This window comes from Bolinopsis microptera, chromosome 13 (assembly GCF_026151205.1).
Source record: "Bolinopsis microptera isolate Bmic1 chromosome 13, MBARI_Bmic_1.0, whole genome shotgun sequence".
Lineage (NCBI taxonomy): Eukaryota > Metazoa > Ctenophora > Tentaculata > Lobata > Bolinopsidae > Bolinopsis > Bolinopsis microptera.
Window position 1 is genome coordinate 7,288,623 of NC_087084.1, and position 26,621 is coordinate 7,315,243.

Consider the following 26,621-nt stretch of genomic DNA (forward strand, 5'->3'; position numbering starts at 1 on the left):
TTGTGCACCCCAATTAAACCTGGAGTTTATTGCGACTCCTAAATCTGACTGAGAGGGCACAAAGTCAATATCACTTCCAGAAAGTTTATAAAAGAAGGTATTGAATGGCAAGTTATCCAGCACGTTTCTTTGCAGGGACACAGAGAGGGCTTTGCACTTTTGTGGGTGGAACTTCATTCGATTTCTCACTGACCAATCATAAAGTCTGTTGATGTCATTTTGGATTATGTGATGGTCAGGGTAACCAAGGATCTCCCTCCAAATTTTAGTGTCATCTGCATAAAGGGCGATATTGGTGCCTTCAGAGACACAGGAGAACATGTCATTTATAAATATTACAAACAATAAAGGGCCAATTCCAAGTATAGAACCTTGAGGGACACCAGACCGAACTGGTAGAGAAGAAGACGTTTGGCCTCCTATCACTACTTGTTGTTGTCGCCCCTCAAGATAGGACTTAATAAATTTAAGCATTAGTCCATCGACATTAAAAATATTCTTTAATTTACTTAAAATGAGGTCATGCGAAACGCTATCAAAAGCTTTCGCAAAATCAAAATATATTATATCAGTCCTGGACCTGTTATTCAATGCAAGTGCAAGATTGTCTGTGAAAGGTATCATTTGGGTTGTGCATGAACGTTCATTAACAAAACCGTGTTGTCGGTCATCCAACAGATCAGAACATGCAGCGTATAATGCAGTCTTTATGCACCTTTCAAAGACTTTCATTACAAGAGATGTTAACGAGATAGGCCTGTAGTTCTCAACCGAAGACTTATCGCCCTTTTTGTGCACTGGTACTACAAGTGCCAGCTTCCAATCAGGGGGTATGCATCCGCTCGAGAAAGACAGGTTAAATAAAACACTAAGTGGGTATGCAAGGCTTTGGGCACAGTTTTTGAGGACTCTCCCATGAATCCCATCAGGGCCAGGGGCCTTGTTAGGATTTAACTTTTTAAGAATCAACAGAACATCTTCTCTACTAAACACAAGACTTGAAAAACAATCATCACGAAAATCTATGTCAATGCCATAATCGCTCTCTTGAGAAAACTGCTCATAAAAATATTCGTTAAAAAGGGCAGCTTGATCAGATGGATTGTTTCGAAAGCGATTATGATATTTGACAGTTTCAGGGATCCTGGTTGACTTTGATTTAGATTTAACGTAGGTCCAGAATTTCTTGGAGATAAGAGCATCATCGGAGTCATCCTCAACACTGAGTCTCATTCTTTCGTCCATCAAATTTTTAAATTTTGTGCGAAATGCCCGAAACTTTTGTTTATGAGACTCAGAGTTGCTCCCCTTATGCCTTATTCTCCATTTCTCCTTATTTCGTAGGAGACGATCACATTCGGAGTCATACCATGGGGGCTGGAACTGAGACTTAATGGTCTTTTTAGGGATCCATCGGTCACAGGCTGCACCGAGAACTCCTCTGAATCGACTCCAGGCAAGATAAGGATCATTACACTCAAATATACTATCCCAATCGATGCTAAATAACTCAGAATTCATGCCCCTAAAATTACCTTTACTATAATTAAAGATCTTTCTTTTAGGCTGCTTAATATACTTGGTCTTAATATCAATGTCAAATGTGATACAAAAGTGGTCGGACATACACATTTCGTTTTGATCTAAAACTTTAACATTCTTAATAAGGTTTTGAATGTTAGTGAACACAAGATCTAAGGTGTTGCCTGACTTGTGAGTAGGGGAGCTAATAAGTTGTGTATGTCCGAGGTCATCAGTGAGAAAATTCACAAAGCTAGAATGTAGCTGGCAAGATGACTGACCATCTGGCCAGGAAATCGAAGCTAAATTAAAGTCACCTACCAGAATGTGCCTTTGCAATTTTCTGGCAGATGCTAAAGTAACAAAATGTTTCTTGAAAGATTCAAAATTATCTAAGCCAAGCGTTCCTACTCTATAAAATGTTGATATACAAAAGTTTCTTCCACACTGAGTCTTAATTATGATGGATAATAATTCAGCTTGAACACTAACTTTAGAGAACTTTAGACTCGAGATATCAATGTCTGTTCTATGGGCAATCAGAACACCACCACCGTTTTTTCTGAATTTCTTGGGCTGGGTTGCATCCACTGGATGCGATCTTTAGGATCGGTCAAGCCTAAATACTTTGTATTTGTCAGGGAGCACCTCATTACTGAGAATGGAATTTTTCAGCCATGTCTCGTTTAGAATAATGATGTGAGGCTTATGTTTGTAGATATAACCATGGAATTCATGTATCTTGGTCATATTTAGTGGTGGTGTTCCTGATGCTAAATCGCGTGTATTTAGGAAACCATGGACATTATTGTAAACAACGGATAAATTTGGTCCAGGGTTCAGTAAGGAACAATTACAAATTACTATCAGGGAAATATTAAGGAGAGATAGAAAAACCAGACCACACCTAGACATGACCCCAAGCCAGCTGCTGGTTATACTGAAAAGTAACTTAACAGTCTGTTTCGGTGACATGGTAGGTGACAGTTCGGTTTTTGTGGTAGATAGCAATTTTACAGAAATTGCAGCTAAGGCTGTCCCAATGCCCGCCTCCCCCCTATACACAAGTTTAAAGTGTCTGAGAAAAATGGTACAAAATATTACCATAAAGTAAAGATTTATGGATGACCTCAAACATGGTACAGAGTGTATTTTAGGTTGTAGGGGAGCACCAGGGAGTATATTAGCATCGATAGTCAAAGAAAATATATACAAAATAACATAAAAATAAAATATACCCAATAGAGCACATAACATATGACGAGACAGAAGACAGGACAACAAATTTTCCCCGTTACCTCTATTACTTTTACTGATGATAACATACCTAGAAAACATACCAGTTGCAACACGGTGTTGTTGAGCCGATATTCCCATGGAACTTTAAAGTATATTATTAACAGAATTGTGTCTCGCCGTTGTGTTTTGTTAGGTATTGTGCTATAATATGAAGTAACATACATTATGCTATTACTTCGTTTGAATACATATAAATAACATCCAAATGATCAGATCCAATAGGATACTGATGCAGACAATGAAAAATTTAAATATTGAATTGAATTACCACATCAGTATCCCAATGGATTAAACCACTTTGAGTGTATGATTCTGAGATAGAACTTTGCCAACACTGGCATCCCAGCTTTGGGGCTGGGATGAATATCATAAAAGCCCCTGTTGTCACATTTAGGAAATAATCTCTCGTTTCTGTTTCCATAGCGGTCTAAGAAAGCCCAAAAAACATCAAGGTAAAACAGTTTATGCCTAGAGCAGCGATCAAAGATCAAATTATTCATAGCACAAACATTACCAGGGATTTTATCTTGTCCGTTGGGGTGGACTGGTGGAATAGCTTGTACAAAAACACGTGCATTTGGATAAAGTTTTTTTGCTGTCTTCATTAGGTCACTCACAGGGGTCTTGAGATGATTGACACCCTGGGTACAGTACCGGATGTCGTTGGCACCGAAGCTTAAGAACAGTTTCTTTACCTGCACAAGAGGGTTCTTTGTATGAAAGGCCTCAATAGATTTCTGTATAGCTGAGATCTTAAGCCCACCCTTAGCTATGTTGGTGACAGTTTCTTTACCTCTACTGAGGCGATCAGTGTCCAATCGAGCAGCAAAGGAGTCACCAGCAATGAGAATGATAGACTTCTGGTGTTTATGAGAGTCTGTGATGGGGGCTTTTGGGGATACTTTATTAGGACTGTCGGATGTAGGAGAGGGAAGAATAGGAGATGAAGGGGAAGAGGACGGTGTGGTTAACTTTCTGAAGGAGAGACTATACCTCCAACAAATTTCATTGTCAGAAGGTGCAACTCCTGGGGCAATCCTGTGCCTCATGACTTGCTGTGCACCAGGCTTCATGATGTTCAGTGTGCCATTGGTGGCAGGAAGGGTGAAGTCTGCGTTAATCAACTCTTGGGCTGGCCTTGACCTAGAGGCCCTAGTTGTGCGTTGTTCTACTTGGGTTGTATCGAGCACAAACTCAAGTGACCGTGGAGCCCCTATTGAGTAAGTGCAAATGGAGCTGGACTGTGATATTATTAGGTCTTCATCGTCTTTATGGAGGCTTAACTTAGCTTGCTGAGTGTCGTACCTAGTAACAAGGCAAGCATCCATGTTGTTGGTGGTGGAGGGGAGGTCATTAATAAGTCCCATCAACTTAAAGATGCTAGGGAAGTTGTTGATGGGATGTGGCTTGTTAACTATGTTACCAAAGCAGTAGTCTTCTGATGAAGGGCTTAGCCATAGGGTGTGGACTTTTTTAGATTTGCCTTCAAGATTCATTGAATCTAATTCTTCTGTGATTTTTTTGAATAGATTTTCATCCATTCCAGGGAGGACTGGAACGTGCTCTACGAGCGTATGTGGGCTATACGAGACATTTTGAACAGTAGTTTCCTTCTTCGTTTTCTTTTCCTTCTTCTTTTCATCTATACGTTCTATTTTAGAGGCAAGCTTTTTCTCTTTCAGACTGTCCAGGATACTCTGAGTAAGGAGGGTATGCATGTGTTGCTTTACTTCAAGAGATAAGTTTTGCAGTAAGGCGAGGAAGTTGGCGGGCAGTGTTAACATCTTGTTGTGAAGTGTGGGAGGATCGGGAGGAGACTGGGTGATCCGGATAAGAGATCAACAGCAGGATGTTTCAGTGGCACCGTTGTAAACCCTAGCAATCTGGATCTGAAACAGTTAATAGGCCAGAGATTTATAGTTCAGAGTGAGAAAAATTTGAATTATAATGAACAGAGGTGTTGTAAAGAACTGTATAGCAAAAAAAAGAATGCAATACTTATCTAAAGGAGAAGTAGCTAAAAGGAGTTAATAAATTTCAAACATCACTAGATCTCTAACAATAAAACTAACCTCGTACCAGACCGCAGGAGCCCTGGTAGTACAAGACTACCAGGGCAATAGGAAAAAACGATTACCACCTCCACAACCTGCCATCTAGCTCAGATCCATCACACCCAGGACACCGGCAGACTTTACTCCAACGGATTACTCATCGGTAGCCATGCCTAAATTATTTGTTATATAGTAGTGTTGAAAGTATTAAAACCTCAGTATCTTTTATTTGGAGATACTGGTATAGAGATCACATGCGATGGGGAGCATCATCTGGGAACAGTGATAGGTGGAGAGGAGGCTGTAGAAGAGTTGTCAGAAATTGCTCTTGATGAACCTCAGGCAGCCCTATCATTGTATACCAAAGCCCTCTGTCATCGGTGGACCTTTGTGATGCGCACCATCCAGAACACTATTAATACCTCTTCATCCCATTGGAGAAGTGTCAAGAGAAAAGTTCATTCCGGCAATTATTGGTAGGAATGTGACTGACCTGCACAGGAGAATGTCTGCGCTACCTGTAAGATGAGGGGTGGTTGGTAGCGTTGAGCCAGTAGAGATCGCGGAAAAGGAATACCAGACGTCACTCAAGATAACATAGGAGCTGGTTGACCTCATCTATGACCAGGAAGCATCCCTGATGAAGTTGGTTAAAATTAAGATAAAGGGCAGAGTTAACAGCCTCAAGTTAGTTAAAGAATTACGCTTGAAGAAGGAGCTTGCTGAGATAATGAGTGAAGTGGATGAGAATACTAGGGAGTCACTGCAACTGGTACAAGAACATGGGTCAGGAGCTTGGCTAACATGTCTCCCCATTCAACAGCTAGGGTATGCTTATAGCGAGCAAGACTTCAGAGATGCTGTTCATCTCTGGTGTGGTTGGGACATCCCTAACACCCCAAGAATCTGTGATTATGGAGCCAAGAATGATCACAATCATATCCTCAACTGTAAGAACTACCGTCATAACAACATGAGAGACTCTGTTGCTGAATACCTTAGGCTGGTGACCAAGGATGTGAGCTGAGGATTTAGCCCCTGTTAACACCTATAGAATCAGGCAACTTCCAACAAAAGGGCAACAATGCTGATATAAGGCTAGGCTCGATATATCAGCAAGAGGAGTATGGAGCACATTTGAGAGGACTTTCTTTGACATGCGTATTTTCAATCCTAAATCGCCTACATATCAAGGAAAGACCATGCCACAGCTCTACACTCTGCACGAGAATGAGAAATAGAACCAGTATGCATGAACAGTGTGCTACAATAATTGAAGAAAGGGTCATTTTTGTCCTCCCTGTATTTACCACTACAGGAGGAATGGCACCTGAGCTTGAGGCCAAGTGTTTTATAAGGAGACTTGCTGTGTTGATAGCCACCAAGACCAAGGAGGACTACAGCCAGGTGATGTGTAACATCAGGACACGCCTGAGCATGGATATAATAAAGACTAAAGAGGAGTGTGCTAGTAGCAGTTAGAGGTGTACATGGAAAGCCAAAGAAGGCATGGACCGCCCCTATATCCAATGTCTCCTTCAACCTGATACCTGAGGAGAAGAGCTACGAAGGATAGACGATATCTATTGCTCAGGATTAACGTTTGTGCTCTGCCAATTGCATCACTTGATTTAATTTATTGTATATATATTATATATACTGTTTAACATTTTTCACTCTTCAATAAAAAACTAGCTTAATGTCAGTAGGTCGTTAAGAATTTTTGTGTGCACACACAGATACCTAACAGTATTATTATTATTATATCTTGTCTGGATATTCGAACCTTTCGAATTGTATCTCGAAATTTATGTTTAAATTCCCTGTGTAGTTTTTTCAAGGTATAATGGGAATAATATTGTAAAATGTCTATTGTATAATGTCATCATTTTATGGCTCTTCAAGTATCCATTTTGATTGATGTAGCAATTTGAAGTTGCAGCCGAAGATTTATTGATTTTAATGTGGTCCATTCTTAATAAAAATATTTTGCGTTACTATTCGTTTAAACAGTAAACTGCTTTAGTTTTTAACTGTTTAGGAGATGATTTGAAGCAGTGCAACGATCTAAGTGCGGTGAAAACGAAGTCAGACCAAAGCCAGATGCTTTAGTTCACACTGTGACTGATTAATGTACCTCTCAACCTCTGCAGTCTGCAACATACTGACTGTCTTACTTGTAACCTGGTTAGTTATAATAGTTATTTTTAATCGTATACCTTCAAGCTTTCCTCCAAACACTGATTTATTGCTAGTATTTTATATTACTGAGCAGACTGAACCAAGTTTTGATTAAATGATTAAGATTATTAAAGTTGAGATCATAATCGTATTAATCCAACAATTAATGATCGCTTGTATTTGTTGCTGTGAGACACAAAACACTTTTTTTTATTGAAATCTTTCAATTATTATCATCAGAATTTATTACAATATCAATGTTGTATAGAATTTCTAAAAATGGACTAGAGAAACCAAAAAATGCCTTGACAAGTGTACAGCGATGATAACAATCAGGGGACACCAATACACCCAAATAACCAAACAAAAGGCCTCGAGAGACCTGATGAAAAGTCGAGCAATTACATTGGGCCCCAAGTGCAGAAGGAGAAAAATGGGCAAATAATATGAGCTGTGAACTTAGGAGGCATTTCTAGGTTTTTAAGAATAATTGCCACAACCCAAAAATTCTCAATTACAATTGGCTGATTTGTAATATTTCCAATGGAATGAAGTTTTAACGATAAAATTTAAATAATTGAATATAAAAGACTAAATCAAAATTGTATCCGAATAAAGCAAAAATGCGTGATGAGTACCTCAAAAAAAAAATTTAAAACAAAAATAATAGAGAAATACACTACCCGTAGTCTGGAGAAAAAGAATTGTCAGGATCTGAACTAGGGTCAATATCTACAGATGCAGTACAAACATGTTCCTTCCAGATGTGTTTAATAAGTTCTGTTTTAAACACACCTGGTCTGATAATCTCTCGAAGGGAAAGAGGAAGTCGGTTCCAAGTGAGATGAGCTCGATAAAAGTAAGATTTAGATATAGCTGAGCCAGGTGGAATTGAAGATATTACTGATAAGTGATCAAGATGTGAGCTTCTCAGTCGGCTTGACCCGGAGAAGAAAGTAAGGTACTGAGGCAGAGTGGTGCATGGGTGGTATTGATGCACTAGGGAATGAAAGAACTTGAGATCATGGTAATCAAACCTGTACTTTAGGGGCAGAATATTTAACTGTTTACAATGGGCATTATAGATTTCCTCTACACTATAGCTTACACCGTAATCATTACGAATCCATTTGAGGGCCCTTTTCTGCAATCCTTCAAGCCTATTGATAGTGCTACTGGACGCTGGTCGCCAAATGATGGGACAGTGTTCGAATATTGAGCGTACAAGAGTAAGATACAAGACTCTTCTCTTGTTCAGATCATTAATAAAATGACAATTTCTCTTAAGCATGCCAAATTTTTGGTTAGCTTTACCATATAGAGCATCGGCCTGGCTATTAAAATTTAGATTAGACGTCATGATTATGCCTAAATCTTTTTCAGAATCTGTATAATCAAGAAGAGTTTGGCCCATAGAGTAAGTGTAACGTGTAAATGGTAAAATGCCATCTAAGGGAGACCACCTCTTAAGTATAGCTAAGACCTTACATTTATCAGGATGAAACTTCATCTTATTAGTTCTTGCCCATGTCATGAGATAATTAATATCGCTTTGAAGTATATGGTGGTCTTCCTCTTGGGATATCTCTCTCTCCACATTTTAGTATCATCAGCGTATAAAAGGATATTAGTGCCCTGAGAAAGTCCAGAATATATATCATTTATGAAAAGAACAAAAAGTGTTGGTCCGATTATTGACCCTTGAGGAACACCTGACAACACCGGTAGGGTTGCAGAGATAGCCCCATTAACAACTACACATTGCTGACGTCCGGAGAGGTAACTTTTCATAAATTGGAGAAGCATTCCATCGATGCTATAATAAAATTTTAGCTTGTATAGTATTAAGTCGTGGTTAACGGAATCGAATGCTTTGGCGAAATCGAAGTAAACAATATCAGATCTAATGTTCTTGTTAAGAGAGAGGGATAGGCTATCGCAGAATTCAACCATCTGAGTTGCACAAGATTTGTGAGGCAGGAAACCATGTTGACGAGGATCAATTTTATCATAACATCTACTCAAAAGTTCATCTCGAATAATTCTTTCCATGACTTTCATAACTAAGCTAGTCAAAGATATTGGCCTATAATTCTTAATGTCATTCTTGGAGCCTTTCTTGTGTACTGGAACAACAATTGCATATTTCCAATTTGAAGGTAGGAAGCCGGATACATAGCACTTTGTGAAAAGAATCTCCAGTGCTGGGGCTAAGGTAAAGGCACATTTTTTAAGAACTTCACCATGGATTTTATCCGGTCCCATAGCTTTTCTAGTATTCAAATTCTTGAGAATATCTACTATCCTAGACGAACTGAAAAGGGTAGATACATAATCAATATCATCCTGTGTGAGTGTGTTATCAACATGTACATCATAATCACTAGGCGATGAGAACTGTTGATGAAAAAAGGTATTAAATAGGTTTGCTTGGTCAGAATGATCACTTTTGTGTACATCTTCTAGGTGAATTTGTTCAGGTATGCGAGTATTCTTAGATGTTGCCTTTACATAGGACCAGAATTTCTTTGTAATTAGATTCGAATCATCCTCGTCCTCAAAGCTAGATGCCATCTTGTTGGAGGCAATTTTCTTAAAATCGCTTCTGCTTTTAGAGAACTTAAAGTACTTCTCAGCCTTGCAGGAAGGGTCCGTGGTTTCTTTATAACTTTTGTGTAGCCTTTCTTTTTCTAGGCAGGCCTGATGAGACTCAGCGTCAAACCAAGGAGGTTGAGCCCTGCCTCCAATTTTAATCTTTGGAATATGTTCATTGGTTCTTTGCTCTAAAACATCCTTAAACTTGTTCCATGATGTTTCCATATTACCAGTGAACTCTGCCTGCCAGTCAATATCTGCAAGGTCTGCATTAAGTGCATCCCAATTTGCTCTTTTAAAATTTAAAGATTCCCTCTTTTGCGATTTGATGCGCTTCACCTTTGATTTCAAAGTAAAGGAGACTGCAAAATGGTCGGACTTACATGGAATATTATGTTCTGAAATTTTTATATCGGAGATAAGATGGGGTTTATCGGTTAAGACTAGATCAAGAATGTTTCCTCCAGTATGTGTTGGACTGGTAATAAGTTGCTCTAAACCAAAGTTACTAAAAGTATCTAGAAAGAGCTGTTCAACCGGATTGCTGCTACAGTAATTCTGCCAATCAATACCAGGTAGATTAAGATCCCCTGCAATTACAATACCTCTAACACCTCTACGTTGCCTTGCCTTCCTAACATAATCTTGGAAGGCGTTATGATTGTTGGCCCCTAAAGTACCTACCCTATAGAAGCTGCAAAGAATTAGTTTACTACCGTCCCTAAATTTGAGTGTTATACCAAGAAGCTCTGCCGGGCACTTGTACTCTAACTTAGTAGATACAATATCAATGTCCCTACGTATAGCAACTAAAACGCCACCCCCATGCTTCCTAAATCTTCTTGGATTCTGTGGATCTGGTGGATGGGTTTGTAAGGAACGATCAAGTCTAAAAACTTTGTACGATTCAGGTATGACTTCAGAGTCAATGATAGACTTTTTAAGCCAAGATTCATTGATCAGGAGGATGTCCGGTTCATGGCAGTGAATATAGTGATGGAGTTCAAATATTTTAGTGTTGTCAAAAGAAGGATTGTCGGACTGTAGCTGTGAGAAGGGAATCAGGCCATGCGTATTAAAAGAAACAACCTTGAGGTATGTAGTAGGCCCAGGGTTAAGTAAGCTTGGGTTGACAATAATTAAAAGGACAGCGTTCAAGGTATGTATCCAAAGCATGCAGCTAACAGTAATAATATTGAGGCAGTGCATAATTAGCTGAATGTATCCGTAACTGTCTGGTTTGTTTTCAAGACCAGTGAAGTTCAGCTTGCCAAGTAAGCCAGGAGAAGCCCCTAATATTTTATAAAGCCACCAGTCTTTTTTGAAGAGAAAAAACAATAATACCGCAGCATAGCTTTTGCTATGACTGTGGAAGAGATGAATAAATTCATTGTCTGAGATGCTGTGGAAGGCTGTGACAGTAAAAGGTCTAAAATGACACTCCAAAGCCATCCCAATCGTCACACTCATCACACATAATGCAAAATAGAGATACAAATAAATCAAAACAAAAAGTCTTAAAGCATCAAGAACCCCGATGTCGGGCACAAAGTTACCTGTTATACTAACCTGCTTAGATCTGCGGTTCTTACTGTTGTTATAAATACCAACTCTTAATCTATATTGACTTAGATCTATCATCTAGTAGCATTAAGGGAACCCTGTTAACCGACATCCAGCTCCAAAAACTTTTAAAATCAGTCTAATATATCTTAAAATTCGAATTATGAAAACTAGCTTGACCCCTAAAGCCCTAATAGTAATTACTGAAAAGTGAATGGGTCAAAAAAGTTACTATGAACCGCTCTCAGATAAAGTTTAGCTAGGACACCCATGCCCCTAGCCTCACTGGGATGGATGTCTCCAGCCTTGAAAAATCTATCATCTCTGATATGAGGTACTCGTGGATCAAAGTATCGTAGAGAAAATGGACGAAAAGCGTCTAACATATGGAATCTTCGATATATACATTCATTCTTGATGACACTATTCATTTTCATAACAAAAGAGTTAGTTCTCCAGTCATGCCTGCTTTTGCAAGGCAGAGGTAAAAGGGACTGAAAATAAACTTTTGAAGAAGTATAAAGTTCTTTGATTAAAGCACATAGACTCTTAAATTTAAGCTTAATCTTATCTAAAGAGTCCGCATATCTAATGTCGTTCGTTCCGACACTAATACATATCTTATCTACAATGACAGACTCATTCTTAGACTTAAAATCTCTAATCTGCTCCATCACTTGATGTATTCTTGCTCCTCCACTGGCAACAGACACAACATCAACACATTTTCTACCAAGTTTTACAGTGTCCAGCCTGGCAGCATAGCTATCACCGGCGATTAGGCACACATGTCTGAATGCTGGAGCTGTGAGGCTACCGTTATCAATATCACTCTTGACGTGACCTGACGGTTGTTCAGCTCCCTTCGTTTGTGCTACATCCGGTAGAGGTGGATGAGGACGCTTTGCCATAGCCCGGAAGGATAATGAATATCTCAGCGAAGGTGTCCCAGGCGCGCCTGATTCACCAGGAACGCGATGCTTCATAACCTCCTGGGTACCAGGTTTCATAAGCACCAGGCTTCTGTTCTCCATTCTGAAGGATCGGACAACCTTTTTGTCAGCATTGGAGAGAAAGTCAATCGTCCGGGGTTCACCAATTGATAGATTACAAATGGGCTGATTTGTGTCCATGGTTGTTTCGTCGTCTGCATGCAGACTCGTACCTGCACTTGTTGAAGTGTACTTGAGTACTAAACAAGAGTCCATTTTGCAATTAAACCTCTCATTAAATGTCTCCATAACTTTACTGAAAGTAGGAAGTGTGGTGATGTCCTTAGCATGATGTACTGGCTTACTATCGACATATATGTAAGGCCTGTCGGTTACACTGAGCCATTGTGACTCAGGTCTTCTGGATGAAGCCGACAAGTTGAGGGAATCACACTCAGCCAACAAGTCGGAACAAACTGTACTGTCAATTATATCTGGAATAAATTCCAAGTGTCCAACCAGGTGCCTAAAATCCATAATCTTCTGAGCAGTTTTAATGAGGGCTGCTAGGTCCTGTGTTGAAGCGGATGAAAGCGATTCAATAGTATCTTTGAGGTTAAACATTGTATTGTACCAAGATGAGGGAGCTGGATTCAGGTTCACTGGATTGCCGTCAAGGTATCAAGAGCAGTCACCACCAGTTGTCAGCGATTAAGTGTAGCTGAGGAAAGAAAGTGAGTTGAATGGTGAAATAACAAAATTGAAGACAAGAATTAATGAGAACAGTGTTAGCAGCGACCAGTGGTCATTATGCTAGCAAGATCATCAAAAAACCATCCTCTCAACAAGAAACTTGCTGAGGATGCAGCAACTGTTATCCTGGACTCATAAAAGAAGAGAGTATTATGGAGGTTGAATAATCGAAACTGATTGAGAAGAAAGTGGTAAAAATAGGTATAACTAAATTTTTATTTAGTCAATATACAACCTGGTAGTGAAGTTAGGAGCCACCCAGCTTTATGCTGGGTGGAAGAGAAGGAGAAACTGGCAGTGAACAACTCAAGACACCCATCTGGCTCCCCAGATCCCCATCATACCCGCCGATTCAGCTGCACTTTGCCGCCATGCTAGCGTACATGCCTAATAAATGTAATAGATTTGTAGTGTTGTAATTAGTTTAAAACTACACATCCACATTTGACACAAAACACTACGCCTTACACGCTAAACACTACACATTACACTAGGACTCTAGGAGACAATGAATCTAACGGCCTGTGATTTGTGAATAACCGAAATTTAACGTATACTTACGTATACTGTAAATGTATCTATTTATTCACTAAGAAAATCATTAATTTATGAGCTAGTACCTGAGTGTAATAGTGCTTATGTAGATCGTGGATTTATATCTAATATTAATAACAATGCAGTTCCCTCTTAATAAAGGTCACCATACAAGTTGTACTTTTTGAATAACTTTTTATCCTTTTTTCTAACATTTATTCTGTAAATAGTTGTTGGTAGTTCTAAAGTTTAATGGCAATTTCTGAATGTTTTGCGATACTTACTCTGGTTACTCATTTTTGTTGATGGAGGTTATTTTTAATCAACAGCGGTGTCATAATCACTTGAGGTCCATGCTGTATTGTTGGCTGCATGTTGCAGCTTTATGAATTCCTAGGCGACTTTTAGCAATGATGATTGTATAGAAGTTGTCAACAAGCTTGAGCTGGTGCTATTGTGCTCCTGATTTCAGTGGACATTTTATTAAATTGTAGTGGACTGTCTCTCTCTCTCTCTGTTTTGGTCAACGGTTTCTGGCCACCTAGTGAAGAGGAAGGCCTTCTCGCCGTGCCCACAGAGTGTGACTCCTGCTAGCCACACTCCAGGACTCCCTAAGTATATACAAAAACATAGAATAATAGATATCAACGCAACAGACCTCTGGAGTCTCGAAGCTGTTACTACCTTGCTCAGAGCAAACCCACTTCAGATGTTCTTCTTTGGCGGGCAGGCGAGGGACTTCCGAGCATGGTCCACACCTGAATATGTGTCACTATCTGAGATAGTCCTGTGTGGGTCTAGTGTATGATTATTAATGAACCTTGGTGTATGTCCTAGATGCTTATCCAAATAGATCGTCTCAAACCTTGTTGACTGTTCCACGAATTTGATAATGTGGTCGAGTTTACTATTGATGAGTTCCTCAATTGTTAGGATGGGTTTACCAAATATCCTCATTCTAGTTGTCATCAGCTGGATGCATTCACATAGGAAGTGTTGTGATGTTTCTGCTTCCCCTGGGCAGTGTTCACAGTCTTGTGTTTCGAAATTGGAGTTGTTTGCTACCGTCTGGAAGTATGCTAGTGGGATGTGTCCTGATAGTAGCCATGTTAGCCATCTGATGTGAGTACCTGTGATGTTAATTTTCTTGTACCTGTTTTTGTTGAGGAAAAATGTTAGTGGGGTTTTTCCTTTATCACTGAGTGCCACCTGTTTATACTTCTTGATATGGAGATTGAAGAGGTAGTGGACTGTATACCACCTGTTCAGTGCAACTAATTGTACTGATCTGTAGGGCACAATTTTAAAAGAGTTTATTTTTTACTCTACAATGCTGTACTGTTCATTGTGTTTGGCCCCGACTTTGATTTCCTTGTTTTCTTTATCTTTTCAGCACCTCAAGTTCTGATTTTTTGAAGGAGAAATTCTAGTTAAAGACGTTCACATTATTATACAGTGATCTGATGAATGACAATATGCGGGAGTGAGTAAAGTTGTAAAAGTAAAAGAAATTTAAATAAATGGCAGTTATGATGACTAAAAGTAGATTGAACGGCTAAAATACGGGTCTTGGGAGCTAGAGAAATAAAATAAAATGATACAAGCTTGCATTTATTCTGTCTAACATTTAATTAATTCTATGTATGTTTTTGAAACTACTCAGTACTCTCCATCTCCTTTCTTCAGGTTTATTTTTTAAATTTTTTATAATTATATGGCAGATTTATTTTATTTTAAATATATAGCAATGGCCAAACCACATTGTACATTGTTTGGTATTATATTTATGTATGCATAGTGCATACTTATTACTAACTGTATATAATTTCAATAATTTTCGGGGCTCAAGTCAGGACGTCTCGTCCCACGAGTAAAGTTGTAAGCTGAGTACATACTTTTAGATCATCTTACCTCGTACGGTGAAATGGGGAAAGTTTTGCTTCAGCCTGGTGTGTTGAGTGCCTCCCAAGTTTTGGGATCCAAAAATATGATCACCATGAACACTACTTAAGAGTTAAAACATGAACTTATCACACAACTGCAATGATTCCAGAAATTTGTATAAGTGCAGTTACTTAATATATATTATATAGTCTACACGGTCTCTGAATAAAAGATAATAATTCAGACACAATCTGTCTTACCTGTAATTTAAAGAGTCCATTCAACAGTATATGGGTTCTGTAGAAAATGATTTTGCCAGTGGACTATTTGAGGTACAGATGGTGTGTGAATTCTGACTTAACTTAGGTAAAATTGATTACACAATAGACAGACTGTCGAGGTGGCAACGTCTTAGTCGAGACGTTGCCATCATTTATAAAAAACATTTTCAAAATTTACAGATATTTCCAAAACAGTTTACCCCCCAGTTCCATGGCCGGATATTATGCCAAATTATTAGACGGAGGTCCATTTCCCGTAGATCATCTCCGGAGATGATTCTCCGGCTCCGTCTACTGTATTAGACGGAGATGAAGCTCTCCGGGAATTTCTCGGAGATTAATTCATACAGTATCAACAAAATTACCGTAGATGGTCTCCGGTCGTGGAACTGCAAACTCCGGAGAAATATCAGTAGACGATCTCCGTCTAATAATTTGGCATAAGGTTCATTGTTTATTATTCTGATCCAAATTTTAAAGTGCTTCTTGAAGAAAGATATCTTTAGCATTTAAATTTACTGCGTTGGCCTTCGTGTAGTGGCAGAGGAAAGTTCTTTTCTAAATTCCGTGAAGCTGGTAGAATTAGGATCCAGATTTGTGAGTAAACGATGAACACTATATTCATTAATCACGGTGTCGTAGCACGCTATCACAATTCGCATGGTTATTTGATAAATTTTCCTAACGAGATAAACAATTTGCTTTTATATTAAATACTTTTCAAATTTCACATCATACTATACCCCGGATTAGATGATCTATTACAATATGTTGCAATGGAGTTTCTAAAATGTATATCATAACTTCCATTTTTTCAGGTTTTATTGGTGTTGTAGACGATCACTGAATTCTGTAGCTCTGTGAGATTTGTGGCTTCATCGAATTACATCAGATCACGCAGACTTGATGAAAATATGAAGACGTGAACTAGATCTGCTAATGCTATTCTCTCTTTAGCAAATAGCACGAGGTTAATTAAATAAGCAAGGGTAGCTTAAAATATAACAATCTTTTGAAACATATGACGTCGTGTATTTTACTAAAGTTTGTTGGAGGATTGAAATTCACTTTCAAATCATCAAATGCTACTTTCGCAGCTCAGAATGGTTATAATTTTAATCTTAAAGTAATGCAATGTTATTTTTCAATCTGCTACTGACAGCATTTGTTATTTGATGTTTTGAATGGGGAAAGAGTTTGAGTAGTTCAACAATCATGCACATCAGTGTTTATGTCACTCAGTGTTTACTCTCTCGATTCTCCGTCTCCCTCAATGTTTGATGACCGACCCAGTGTTTCCCTCCGTATCCTTGCGTATTGACTGTCCGTCTCACTGTGCAGTGTTTAATATCTGTCTTTCAGTTTTCAATCTCTATCTCGTGTTAAATAGTTCTCTCTGTATTTAATGTCCGTCCAACTCCTAGTGTTCAATATCTGTCTCATCGTTTATTTTCCGTCTCGCTGTTCAATCTCCGTATCTCAAGGTGCAAGGAGTGTATGATTGTAAACGTTTTGGATTTAGCTACAGATTTTGGAACTTTCCGATGGTAGGTAAATTCTCACCTACTTAACAGATTTTTCAGCGGAGTTTCATTGCAGTGTTTAAGGGTTCTCGGATAATGCTCTTATAAATTCATTATTTTACATCTGTGTTTCATTTTGTAAAAAAGATTTCAAGTATAAAGATGATGACAATGACATGTCCGTTCTATAATTCGAACCGAAATATTGATTATGCAAACTTAGTCCGAGGAGGTGTTCTAGCAAATGTCCACGCTGTCTTGTTGTTTACGTAAGCCGCTGTGCGTGACATTGTTAAGAAGTAAAAGACGCGCATTGCGCGCGCGATGTTTTGGTCATTTAAATAAAATGACCCTCCTCGGCCGAATGACCCTCCTCGGCCACGTGAGTATGGTTTTTATTTTATTTTTAAAAATGACCCTGCTCGGCCATGGCCGAGGAGGGCCATTTTTGTCATATTGTTTGGCCCTGCTCGGCCATGGCCGAGGAGGGCCATTTCTTGTTTGGCCCTGCTCGGCCATGGCCGAGGAGGGCCATTTTTTTCATATTCTTTGGCCCTGCTCGGCCATGGCCGAGGAGGGCCATTTCTTGTTTGGCCCTGCTCGGCCATGGCCGAGGAGGGCCATTTTTGTCATATTGTTTGGCCCTGCTCGGCCATGGCCGAGGAGGGCCATTTCTTGTTTGGCCCTGCTCGGCCATGGCCGAGGAGGGCCATTTTTTTCATATTGTTTGGCCCTGCTCGGCCGAGGAGGGCCATTTCTTCGTCATATTGTTTGGCCCTGCTCGGCCATGGCCGAGCAGGGCCATTTTTAAAAAATGACCCTCCTCGGCCGAGTGACCCTCCTCGGCCACGTGAGTATGGTTTTTATTTTATTTTTAAAAATGACCCTCCTCGGCCACCATAATTACAATTTCAGTTTCGTTTTTAAATGTTTTCGATCCATATTTATATCAAATATATTTCAATTAGTATTTGTCATGATATAAGATGTACAAAATACAAAAAATATTTTTATAAAATTGCACTTTTTTTCCTTCGAAACAATAAATTCAAACAATATATACACATAATATAACAACATATAAAAATTTAATATAAAAATTTAATAAAAATCTTAGACAATTTTATAAAAACCTTTTGTAGAAGTAGTAATATTAGCCAATCCAATTAGTAGGCTCTAAATTAATAGCAAAATCTGTTATCTGATATTTTGACTATATTACCACATTTTTATTCCTCTTTCTTCTTTAAAAGCAATAATTATCGTTATTGGAGGACTTTGCCGCTTCGACGCGCCGCGCGAACTAGCATTCTTGCTTCGCATCGTCGATCGTTACTTTGCTTCGCAGAGCAACTTGTAGCGCGATGCGCTACTGTGCCGCGCCGAGCTGATATGAATTTTGTCATACGTTGTATGACCCGCCGCGCACGAGTGCGCGGCTCCCCCTGTATCGTCGAAACTCTACAGTTTCGACCGTGGGGTCACCACGTGATACAAAATGAATTGACATCGTCAATTAACAGAGCAACGATCTCGATGGGTCGACATCGTCAATCAATTGTCGTTCTTAATGAGTTTGACGGATGTTACTCGTCTAAATTTCTTCGAAGTAGCGCGCGCCGCTTTCTTCTCAAAATGTTAGCCCGATGGAAAGTGCTACGAAGTAGCGCGCGTCGGGCCAGATCATTAAAAATGCAACGGTCAATTAATGAGTCAAATCTTATTTTTTTCCTAATAAGAGTAATTGCTTCGCTGTATCTTTAACCTGATTTTCTAAATAGTTGATCAACTAACTTTTTGAAAAAATTGCACTTTTTTGGATTTTTACAAAAAAATATTTTTGGAGGACTTCCCCGCCTCGAAAAGTGGCATGCAACGTATGTCAACTTAATCATGCGCCATAGAGCAAGTTTTCAGATACTGCCAATTTTAGGGGGTGCACGATAAAAATAAACTTGCTCGGATTTTTAAAATTTTTGTACCATGATTGTTTTCTAGAGACTGTAAGAATTTTCACAGTACCAAATTTGTTTTACCTTTTTGGAAAGATCAGTGAATTTCGCCTATCGTTGATTTTTGTCGTATTATTCTGTCATATCTTAATTTGGTTCATTGAATGAGATCATTCTGAAAATGGGTACTGAAGACCTTCCAATAGGGCTTTCACAACTGTCCGAAAAATATGTTGGATATTGGAGTTCTAGTTGATATAGTAATTGTAATGAAAATAGGGCAAAATGGGGCAAAATACGCTGTTTTAAGCTGTAACATAATGTTTAATGGTTAGATATGCTTTAAATTTTTCGGACACTTTCCTTGTAAGTTTATGAATAAGCTCTAGCTTACCAAAATCGGATCGAGGAAAGGTTACTCAATACGCATTTGTTTCAAGAATTTTGTGCTGGCCGAAATTAGCGCTAAAAAACCATCCTACAGTCGGCACGCGAGGCTCACTGTCGATGGCGCACTACATACCAATATAAGTATTAAATAGTCTAAACACAATCATCAGAGTATTATTTCACCCTTTGGGGTCGTTCACTTTTAAATATTACGTAATCAGTCGAGGGGGAGGGGGTTAAGTTAATTGACCATTGACAATTTTAATTGACGATATGATGTCAATTCATCGCAGCTCGGTGCGGCACAGTAGCGCATCTCGCCGATCTTTGTCGTTGCGAGAAGCATAATTGAGTGCGCGGCGCGGCACAGTAACGCATCGCGCTACAAGGGAGGGGGGTTCCCAAATAAAATGATTACGCTAGTGTTATTTTAACACAGTAGCATTAGTTTTGTGTAAAACTGATTACGGAGGGGGGAGGGAGGGTTTAAAATTGTCCAAAAAGTGATCACGCAATTGTGAACGACCCCTTATAAGCAGAAAAAGGTATTTAAGATAAGTGGAGAGAATTCAGAGTACTGTACGTCCTATATATAGGCCAGGAAACATAGAAAAAGTTTGTCCCGCTATAATTAAATGTTAACAAATGAGTTAGGCCTATTTATATTATTTTGTAGGTTCAAGGTTGGACTTTGTCATACGTTGTATGACCCGCCGCGCACGAAGTGCGCGGCTCCCCCTGTAGCGTCGAAGACGCTACAGTAGACGCTACTATAGTGAAGCGACCGTGGGGGTCACCACGTGATACAAGGAGGACTGGGTCTGGTTCAGAATAATGAATATTATGTAGTAGGGGATCTTAATTGACGATGTCAATTCATGGCAGCTCGGCGCGGCACAGTAGCGCATCTCGCCGATCTAGCCAGTCGCTGTGAGAAGCCTTATTGAGTGCGCGGCGCGGCACAGTAACGCATCGCGCTACAATAGGGGATCCTAGGGGTTAACTTAACGGGTGATACTCGTTAAATATTTGTCAACCGTCCACGAGTCCAACTTGGCGCGCGTCTTGGTAGGTTATAAACCTACAAGGGTTTTGTATCACGTGGTGACCCCCACGGTCGCTTCACTATACTCATGGGTCTGGTTCAGAATGATGAATATCATGCAGTAGGGGATCCAACTGTTTGGGTGAAGAGGGTGTTAGGAATGTGTTTACTTTTAGTATATTAATACGTACGTACCTGGAATTTTAACTGTAAAATATTGTGAACATGTAAAATATAGTGTAAATGCAGGAAATAGCGTAAGCGAGCGACCGATTTCATTCTCTGTACCCAATATTGGGTTTCGGTGAAAATATTTCAATACTAACGTAGGTAATTACTCAAACTCAAAGTTGGAAATTTGAATACAATAAACAATAAAACATGAAATGAGTTTTTTAACTAAACGAAGAGAGACGAGAGTCATTATCGTCAAAAGTTTTTAGAGCAGCTGTTTTTGCAAAAGCTGATCATCTCTAGAGTTAGAAAATGTTCCTGCTTTTCCTCTTCTTGACAAGTTCCATTAGTGGTAAGTTATTAAGTTATATTAATAGGTCAAACTATCTAATTGATTCATTTCTTATCCAATTAATTTTATGTTTCTTCAAATTGGCTGAATATGACTGGTTGGAAGCTAAAAAGGATTCGATGAGTAAAAACTATTTTAGAAGTCATAGGAATTTTAAGGAGAAATTGTTCATTTTTCGTCCATCTAATATGGGTTGGTCTGATACTAATTGCGGGAGAATCCGAGAACGGAAAGCCCAATTAAGTGTCCGGGAATTCCACGGAAATATATTCAGTGAAATTCCTTATTTCACCGAATCTCCCGTAATTACTATTAGCGGTTAGCCTCATCAGACGCAAGTTGAAAAGTTGACTAATTATCGTCTTAGTACAGACAGATCCGTCTGAAAAAATCGATCTACCGACAAAAGAAGCTTTTTAAGGATTTTTGACGTTTTTGAGTCTCATTAGGTGCCCTTTATGGCTGACCAAATTTTCCAAACTTTTCCACTTTTACCAATTAACTGATTGTCTGACGTAAACATTACTTTTACAAAAGTAATTTTTCCTCCTGATAAATGAACACCCTCGATTAATCCGCAAGCTTTTACGATGTTCAAAACTAAAGATATTCGACAAAAAATTGAACTGTAATGTCTTTTCATCTCATCATTGTTCAATCATTGTACAGATATCTGTACAATGATCGACCTGAGACGAAGAGACATTACAGTTCAATTTCATCGCTACATGTTTCTGTGGAATTCCACCGTAAGTTTCGCCGTAATTCCAGGAATTACGGAGAAGTTTGGCTTCTCGGTTGCTGCCTACTTCCTTATCTTTTCGATTGAAAGGTTATAAAATCTAGCTTAAGCATTAAGATGACTAACCTTACAATAAAAACTGTGACCACTACAATTGTTGTAGATAGGGCTCTGATATAAACTGGAGTGAAACTCTTGTTGGCTACACCGTCACCGTTACCATGGTTACGTGCTACAGTCTCTTGCTGTCTATTCATGTTAGCCACGTGATATCTTATCACAAACAACACGTACCTGGAATTTGAACTGTAAAATATTGTGAAAATGTAAAATATAGTGTAAATGCAGGAAATAGTGTGAGCGAGCGACCGATTTCATTCTCTGTACCCAATATTGGGTTTCGGTCAAAATAATTTAATACAGTAATACTAACGTAGGTAACTACTCAAACTCAAAGTTGGAAATTTGAATACATTCCATAAAACATGCGATGGTTTGAAGTATACTTAGTCGAAATATTGTGATAAAATTTGAAGTCGAAATTCGAAGTCGAAATTCGAAATCGAAATTCGAAGTCGAAATTTTGCAGTCGAAATTTGGAGTCGAAATTTGAAGTCGAAATTTTGCAGTCATAAGCTGAAGAATAAGTAAACGATGGTAGTCATTATTGTCATTACGATGGTTGTCATTATCGTCGTAGTCACGATACAGGTGAAACTACAATGGTGGTCACGACAATGGGGTCACAACGTGATAGTGATACAAAAAATTCCAAAAATAATCGATTTAAATCCCATTTAATTAAAATTAAATTGCGAATCCTAGTCCTTTCTGTTTCCATAGGAATTGCCTGGTCATGGTGATTCTGAAACTTAGCCGGAAGGCACTGTTCATCCTACCTATCATAACCCTGTGGAATTGCTCTAGCTCAATTGTTTTAGCTTCAGATGATGCACATTTTAAATTAGATAATACATTTTTTGTATATGCCCCATTTTATTCGCAAAAAATACTACAATATTGATATTATTTCGAGATTTTTTACTTAGGTACACAGCACTCAGAGAAGGATTCATTATAAATAGACATTTCAGGATGATGATTAATCAATCTACACTGGCATGGACTGTCACGTAACCTTTTCAACACGTTCTCTAGCTGGCCCTGAACGACTATTCGAAACCCTATATTATAAGCCTCTAACCCTAACCCTAACCCAATTCCTATAAGTGCCTAAGTGCATAGGCCTAACAAAAGCATATGCAACCCTAACGAGAAATTATACCAATTTCCTTATACGGTTATTTCACGTAATCATGAGGGTGATTCGGATTCAGCGTCCGAAAATACATCGATTTAAGTTGGTTTTAGAAAAATCTCGAATCTCGAGTGTAAAGTGATTTAGCACGCTCGGCCGGACATTTCACAGATAAAAGGCTAGTTTAGCACGCTCGGCCGGATATTTCACAGATAAAAGGCTAGTTTAGCTCTCCCAAAAAGGACCCCTCATCGGAATGTAGTATTTACTGAAAAAGAAGGTCCCTTGAACCTGCAATATTGGGATGCAATATTCAACAAATTAATCATATTGGACTAGCTCCCAGTCGTCTCCTTGTAAATAGAGCTCTGCAACTTCTTATAGGAACGTTTCCAATCGTAAAAAATCGAAATCGTAAAAATGGTTATGTTTTTGATGTTAACTGTTTGCGTCTCAGGTTTTCAAGACAAGCTACTCCGCTTCCCAAACGACCTTTCCAAAGATAACTATGTGATTATGAAGCCTGATTTCAGCGCTGTACAACGGGAAATCTCCATCTGCTCCTGGCTCAAGATATGCTTTGATTACACACCCTTTTCAAGTAGATTTGCTGTACCATGGTTCAGCTACGCTGTTCATGAAGCCGACAACACAATACTTTTGGGGGTTGAGTATTTCTTTATGGTTACCTCCGCGGGAAATTCGTACCTCATGCAATTGCCAATAACTATCATACGAGATGAGTGGTACCACTTTTGTTTCACCTGGAAATCTGGAAGTGCAGATGTGTATGTTAATGGAGTTTCAGTGCTCTTTGATGAACAACGTGACGTAAGAGGACACATACCTTTAGGTGGAACTCTTGTTTTGGGACAAGACCAGGATGGCATAGGCTGGTTTGGGGATTATGAACAGGGCGGATCGTTTGCCGGTAATTAAAGAACATATTTTTAGCGAGGAGGCTGCTTGTGTCCATCCAAAGTTTTATTGACATGGTAACATTTTTCTGAGACCTAACATTATATTGCAGGTGACATGTACCAATTGAATGTCTTCAAGAAAAAACTGACTGAGAAAGAGGTGATAGAGATGTATGATAACTGTTGGTGGTGGACAGATAGGAGCCGCAAACTTAACTCTGACGTTGTTTTTAGCTGGAACGAAATATTGAGGAAAGGAGCGATTAAACTTTAAAGGGAACATTACAATGGAGGAAAGTAAGTGGTAAACTGTATGTAAAAGAGGTAGGGAGGTAGGGAGGTATGGAGGTAGGGAGGTAGGGAGGTAGGGAGGTAGGGAGGTAGGGAGGTAGGGAGGTAGGGAGGTAGGGAGGTAGGGAGGTAGGGAGGTAGGGAGTAACCGTACACCGTAGTACATTCTAGTAAGAATTTGATAATCGGACTATTCTTTTAGAGGAGTGCCTCAGCAAGACTTGTGAGAGTATAGATCCAGAATGGAAACAACGTGAGATACCCATATGCAAATTTAATACAACTTATGGCCGGTAAGCACATCTTTACAGTTTACATCATGCAAGTTGGTTCTTTTTTCATCCTCAAGTTGATGTGACTGCCCCGAGATATAATTAATAACGTTAACTCCAACCTTCACAAACTTTAATTATTGGTTTTTTAAATATCTCCTTTCTCAGAGAGATGGTGCAAAAGACAAGAGTTGACAGCTTTTTTGTTTTGGAGTCCCTTAGGCTCAGATCAAAGTATGGAATTAAAGATTATGCTCAGTGGCGTAACGAAGGGCCCTGCTGACCCCGCTGTGCAGGGGGGCGCCGTCTTAGGGGGGCGCCAAATCGTCGTTTGAATGTGGGACAATTTCGAAAACTTAAAGTACTAGCAAAACTGCGCGTTTTGCTCTAGATACATACTTTTTTAGAGATTTTACCGGCGTATCCTCTAAAATCACCTAATTTGTTCAATTTTAGGGAGGGGCACCAAAAGGGGAAGGGGCGCCAACAGGGGGGCGCCTTTTCGGCAGGGGGCGCCAACAGGCAACGTTACGCCACTGAATTTATGCTGAACGATTAATACTGATATCCTGGAGTTTAACCGTTCTTCTAACGTCTTTGATAGAAGACCAGGATGGCATAGGCTGGTTTGGGGATTATGAACAGGGCGGATCGTTTGCCGGTAATTAAAGAACATATTTTTAGCGAGGAGGCTGCTTGTGTCCATCCAAAGTTTTATTGACATGGTAACATTTTTCTGAGACCTAACATTATATTGCAGGTGACATGTACCAATTGAATGTCTTCAAGAAAAAACTGACTGAGAAAGAGGTGATAGAGATGTATGATAACTGTTGGTGGTGGACAGATAGGAGCCGCAAACTTAACTCTGACGTTGTTTTTAGCTGGAACGAAATATTGAGGAAAGGAGCGATTAAAGCATAGTTGTTACGGACGTCCTGGACGAACTTTAAAAAGGTGCCGAACTGGACGAATTTTTTAACGAAATAGACGAACTTTAACCGAATTTTTAATGACCTCCCAAAATTCAGATCACTGGACAATTGAAATACCAATTTTCTAAATTTTGCTCACCACAAATTGTACACGGCGTACACGCTATACAATATTGTATACAGCGCACTTGTTTACAAGTGTAATAGTGATCGCACCTAAGCCATTCATTATAAAATCAAAACATATGCCAATAAAATTTACGCAACGAATTTTCACGAATTTTCACGAATTTTTAAAAGGTGCCGAACTGGACGAACTTTTCGCATTTCTTCGACGAACTTAACAACTATGGATTAAAGGGAACATTACAATGGAGGAAAGTAAGTGGTAAACTGTATGTAAAAGAGGTAGGGAGGTAGGGAGGTAGGGAGGTAGGGAGGTAGGGAGGTAGGGAGGTAGGGAGGTAGGGAGGTAGGGAGGTAGGGAGGTAGGGAGGTAGGGAGGTAGGGAGGTAGGGAGGTAGGGAGGTAGGGAGGTAGGGAGGTAGGGAGGTAGGGAGGTAGGGAGGTAGGGAGGTAGGGAGGTAGGGAGGTAGGGAGGTAGGGAGGTAGGGAGGTAGGGAGGTAGGGAGGTAGGGAGGTAGGGAGGTAGGGAGGTAGGGAGGTAGGGAGGTAGGGAGGTAGGGAGGTAGGGAGGTAGGGAGGTAGGGAGGTAGGGAGGTAGGGAGGTAGGGAGGTAGGGAGGTAGGGAGGTAGGGAGGTAGGGAGGTAGGGAGGTAGGGAGGTAGGGAGGTAGGGAGGTAGGGAGGTAGGGAGGTAGGGAGGTAGGGAGGTAGGGAGGTAGGGAGGTAGGGAGGTAGGGAGGTAGGGAGGTAGGGAGGTAGGGAGGTAGGGAGGTAGGGAGGTAGGGAGTAACCGTACACCGTAGTACATTCTAGTAAGAATTTGATAATCGGACTATTCTTTTAGAGGAGTGCCTCAGCAAGACTTGTGAGAGTATAGATCCAGAATGGAAACAACGTGAGATACCCATATGCAAATTTAATACAACTTATGGCCGGTAAGCACATCTTTACAGTTTACATCATGCAAGTTGGTTCTTTTTTCATCCTCAAGTTGATGTGACTGCCCCGAGATATAATTAATAACGTTAACTCCAACCTTCACAAA

The 26,621-nt window shown here is 39.6% G+C and overlaps 2 protein-coding genes and 1 long non-coding RNA gene across 3 annotated transcripts in view; 1 reads left to right on the top strand and 2 right to left on the bottom strand.

Annotated features, from left to right (window-relative positions):
• Nucleotides 1–26,621, bottom strand: part of LOC134824959 (uncharacterized) — a 112,772-nt gene that overhangs the window by 58,514 nt on the left and 27,637 nt on the right. The gene's annotated exons all lie outside the window — the stretch shown is intronic.
• Nucleotides 6,902–17,241, top strand: LOC134825254 (uncharacterized). The gene is made up of 2 exons (XR_010161522.1): nt 6,902–7,061; nt 16,416–17,241. It is a non-coding gene; the product is annotated as an uncharacterized LOC134825254 (long non-coding RNA).
• LOC134825379 (uncharacterized) lies at nt 9,361–10,826 on the bottom strand. The gene is made up of 2 exons (XM_063837557.1): nt 9,513–10,826; nt 9,361–9,369 (listed from the first exon to the last, which is right to left on the bottom strand). Exons 1-2 carry the CDS (start codon nt 10,824–10,826, stop codon nt 9,361–9,363), a joined length of 1,323 nt encoding a protein of 440 aa, XP_063693627.1.

Coding starts and splice junctions, on each gene's coding strand:
- LOC134825379 (XM_063837557.1), bottom strand. CDS start 10,826: ATGCTTTGGATACATACCTTGAACGCTGTCCTTTTAATTATTGTCAAC.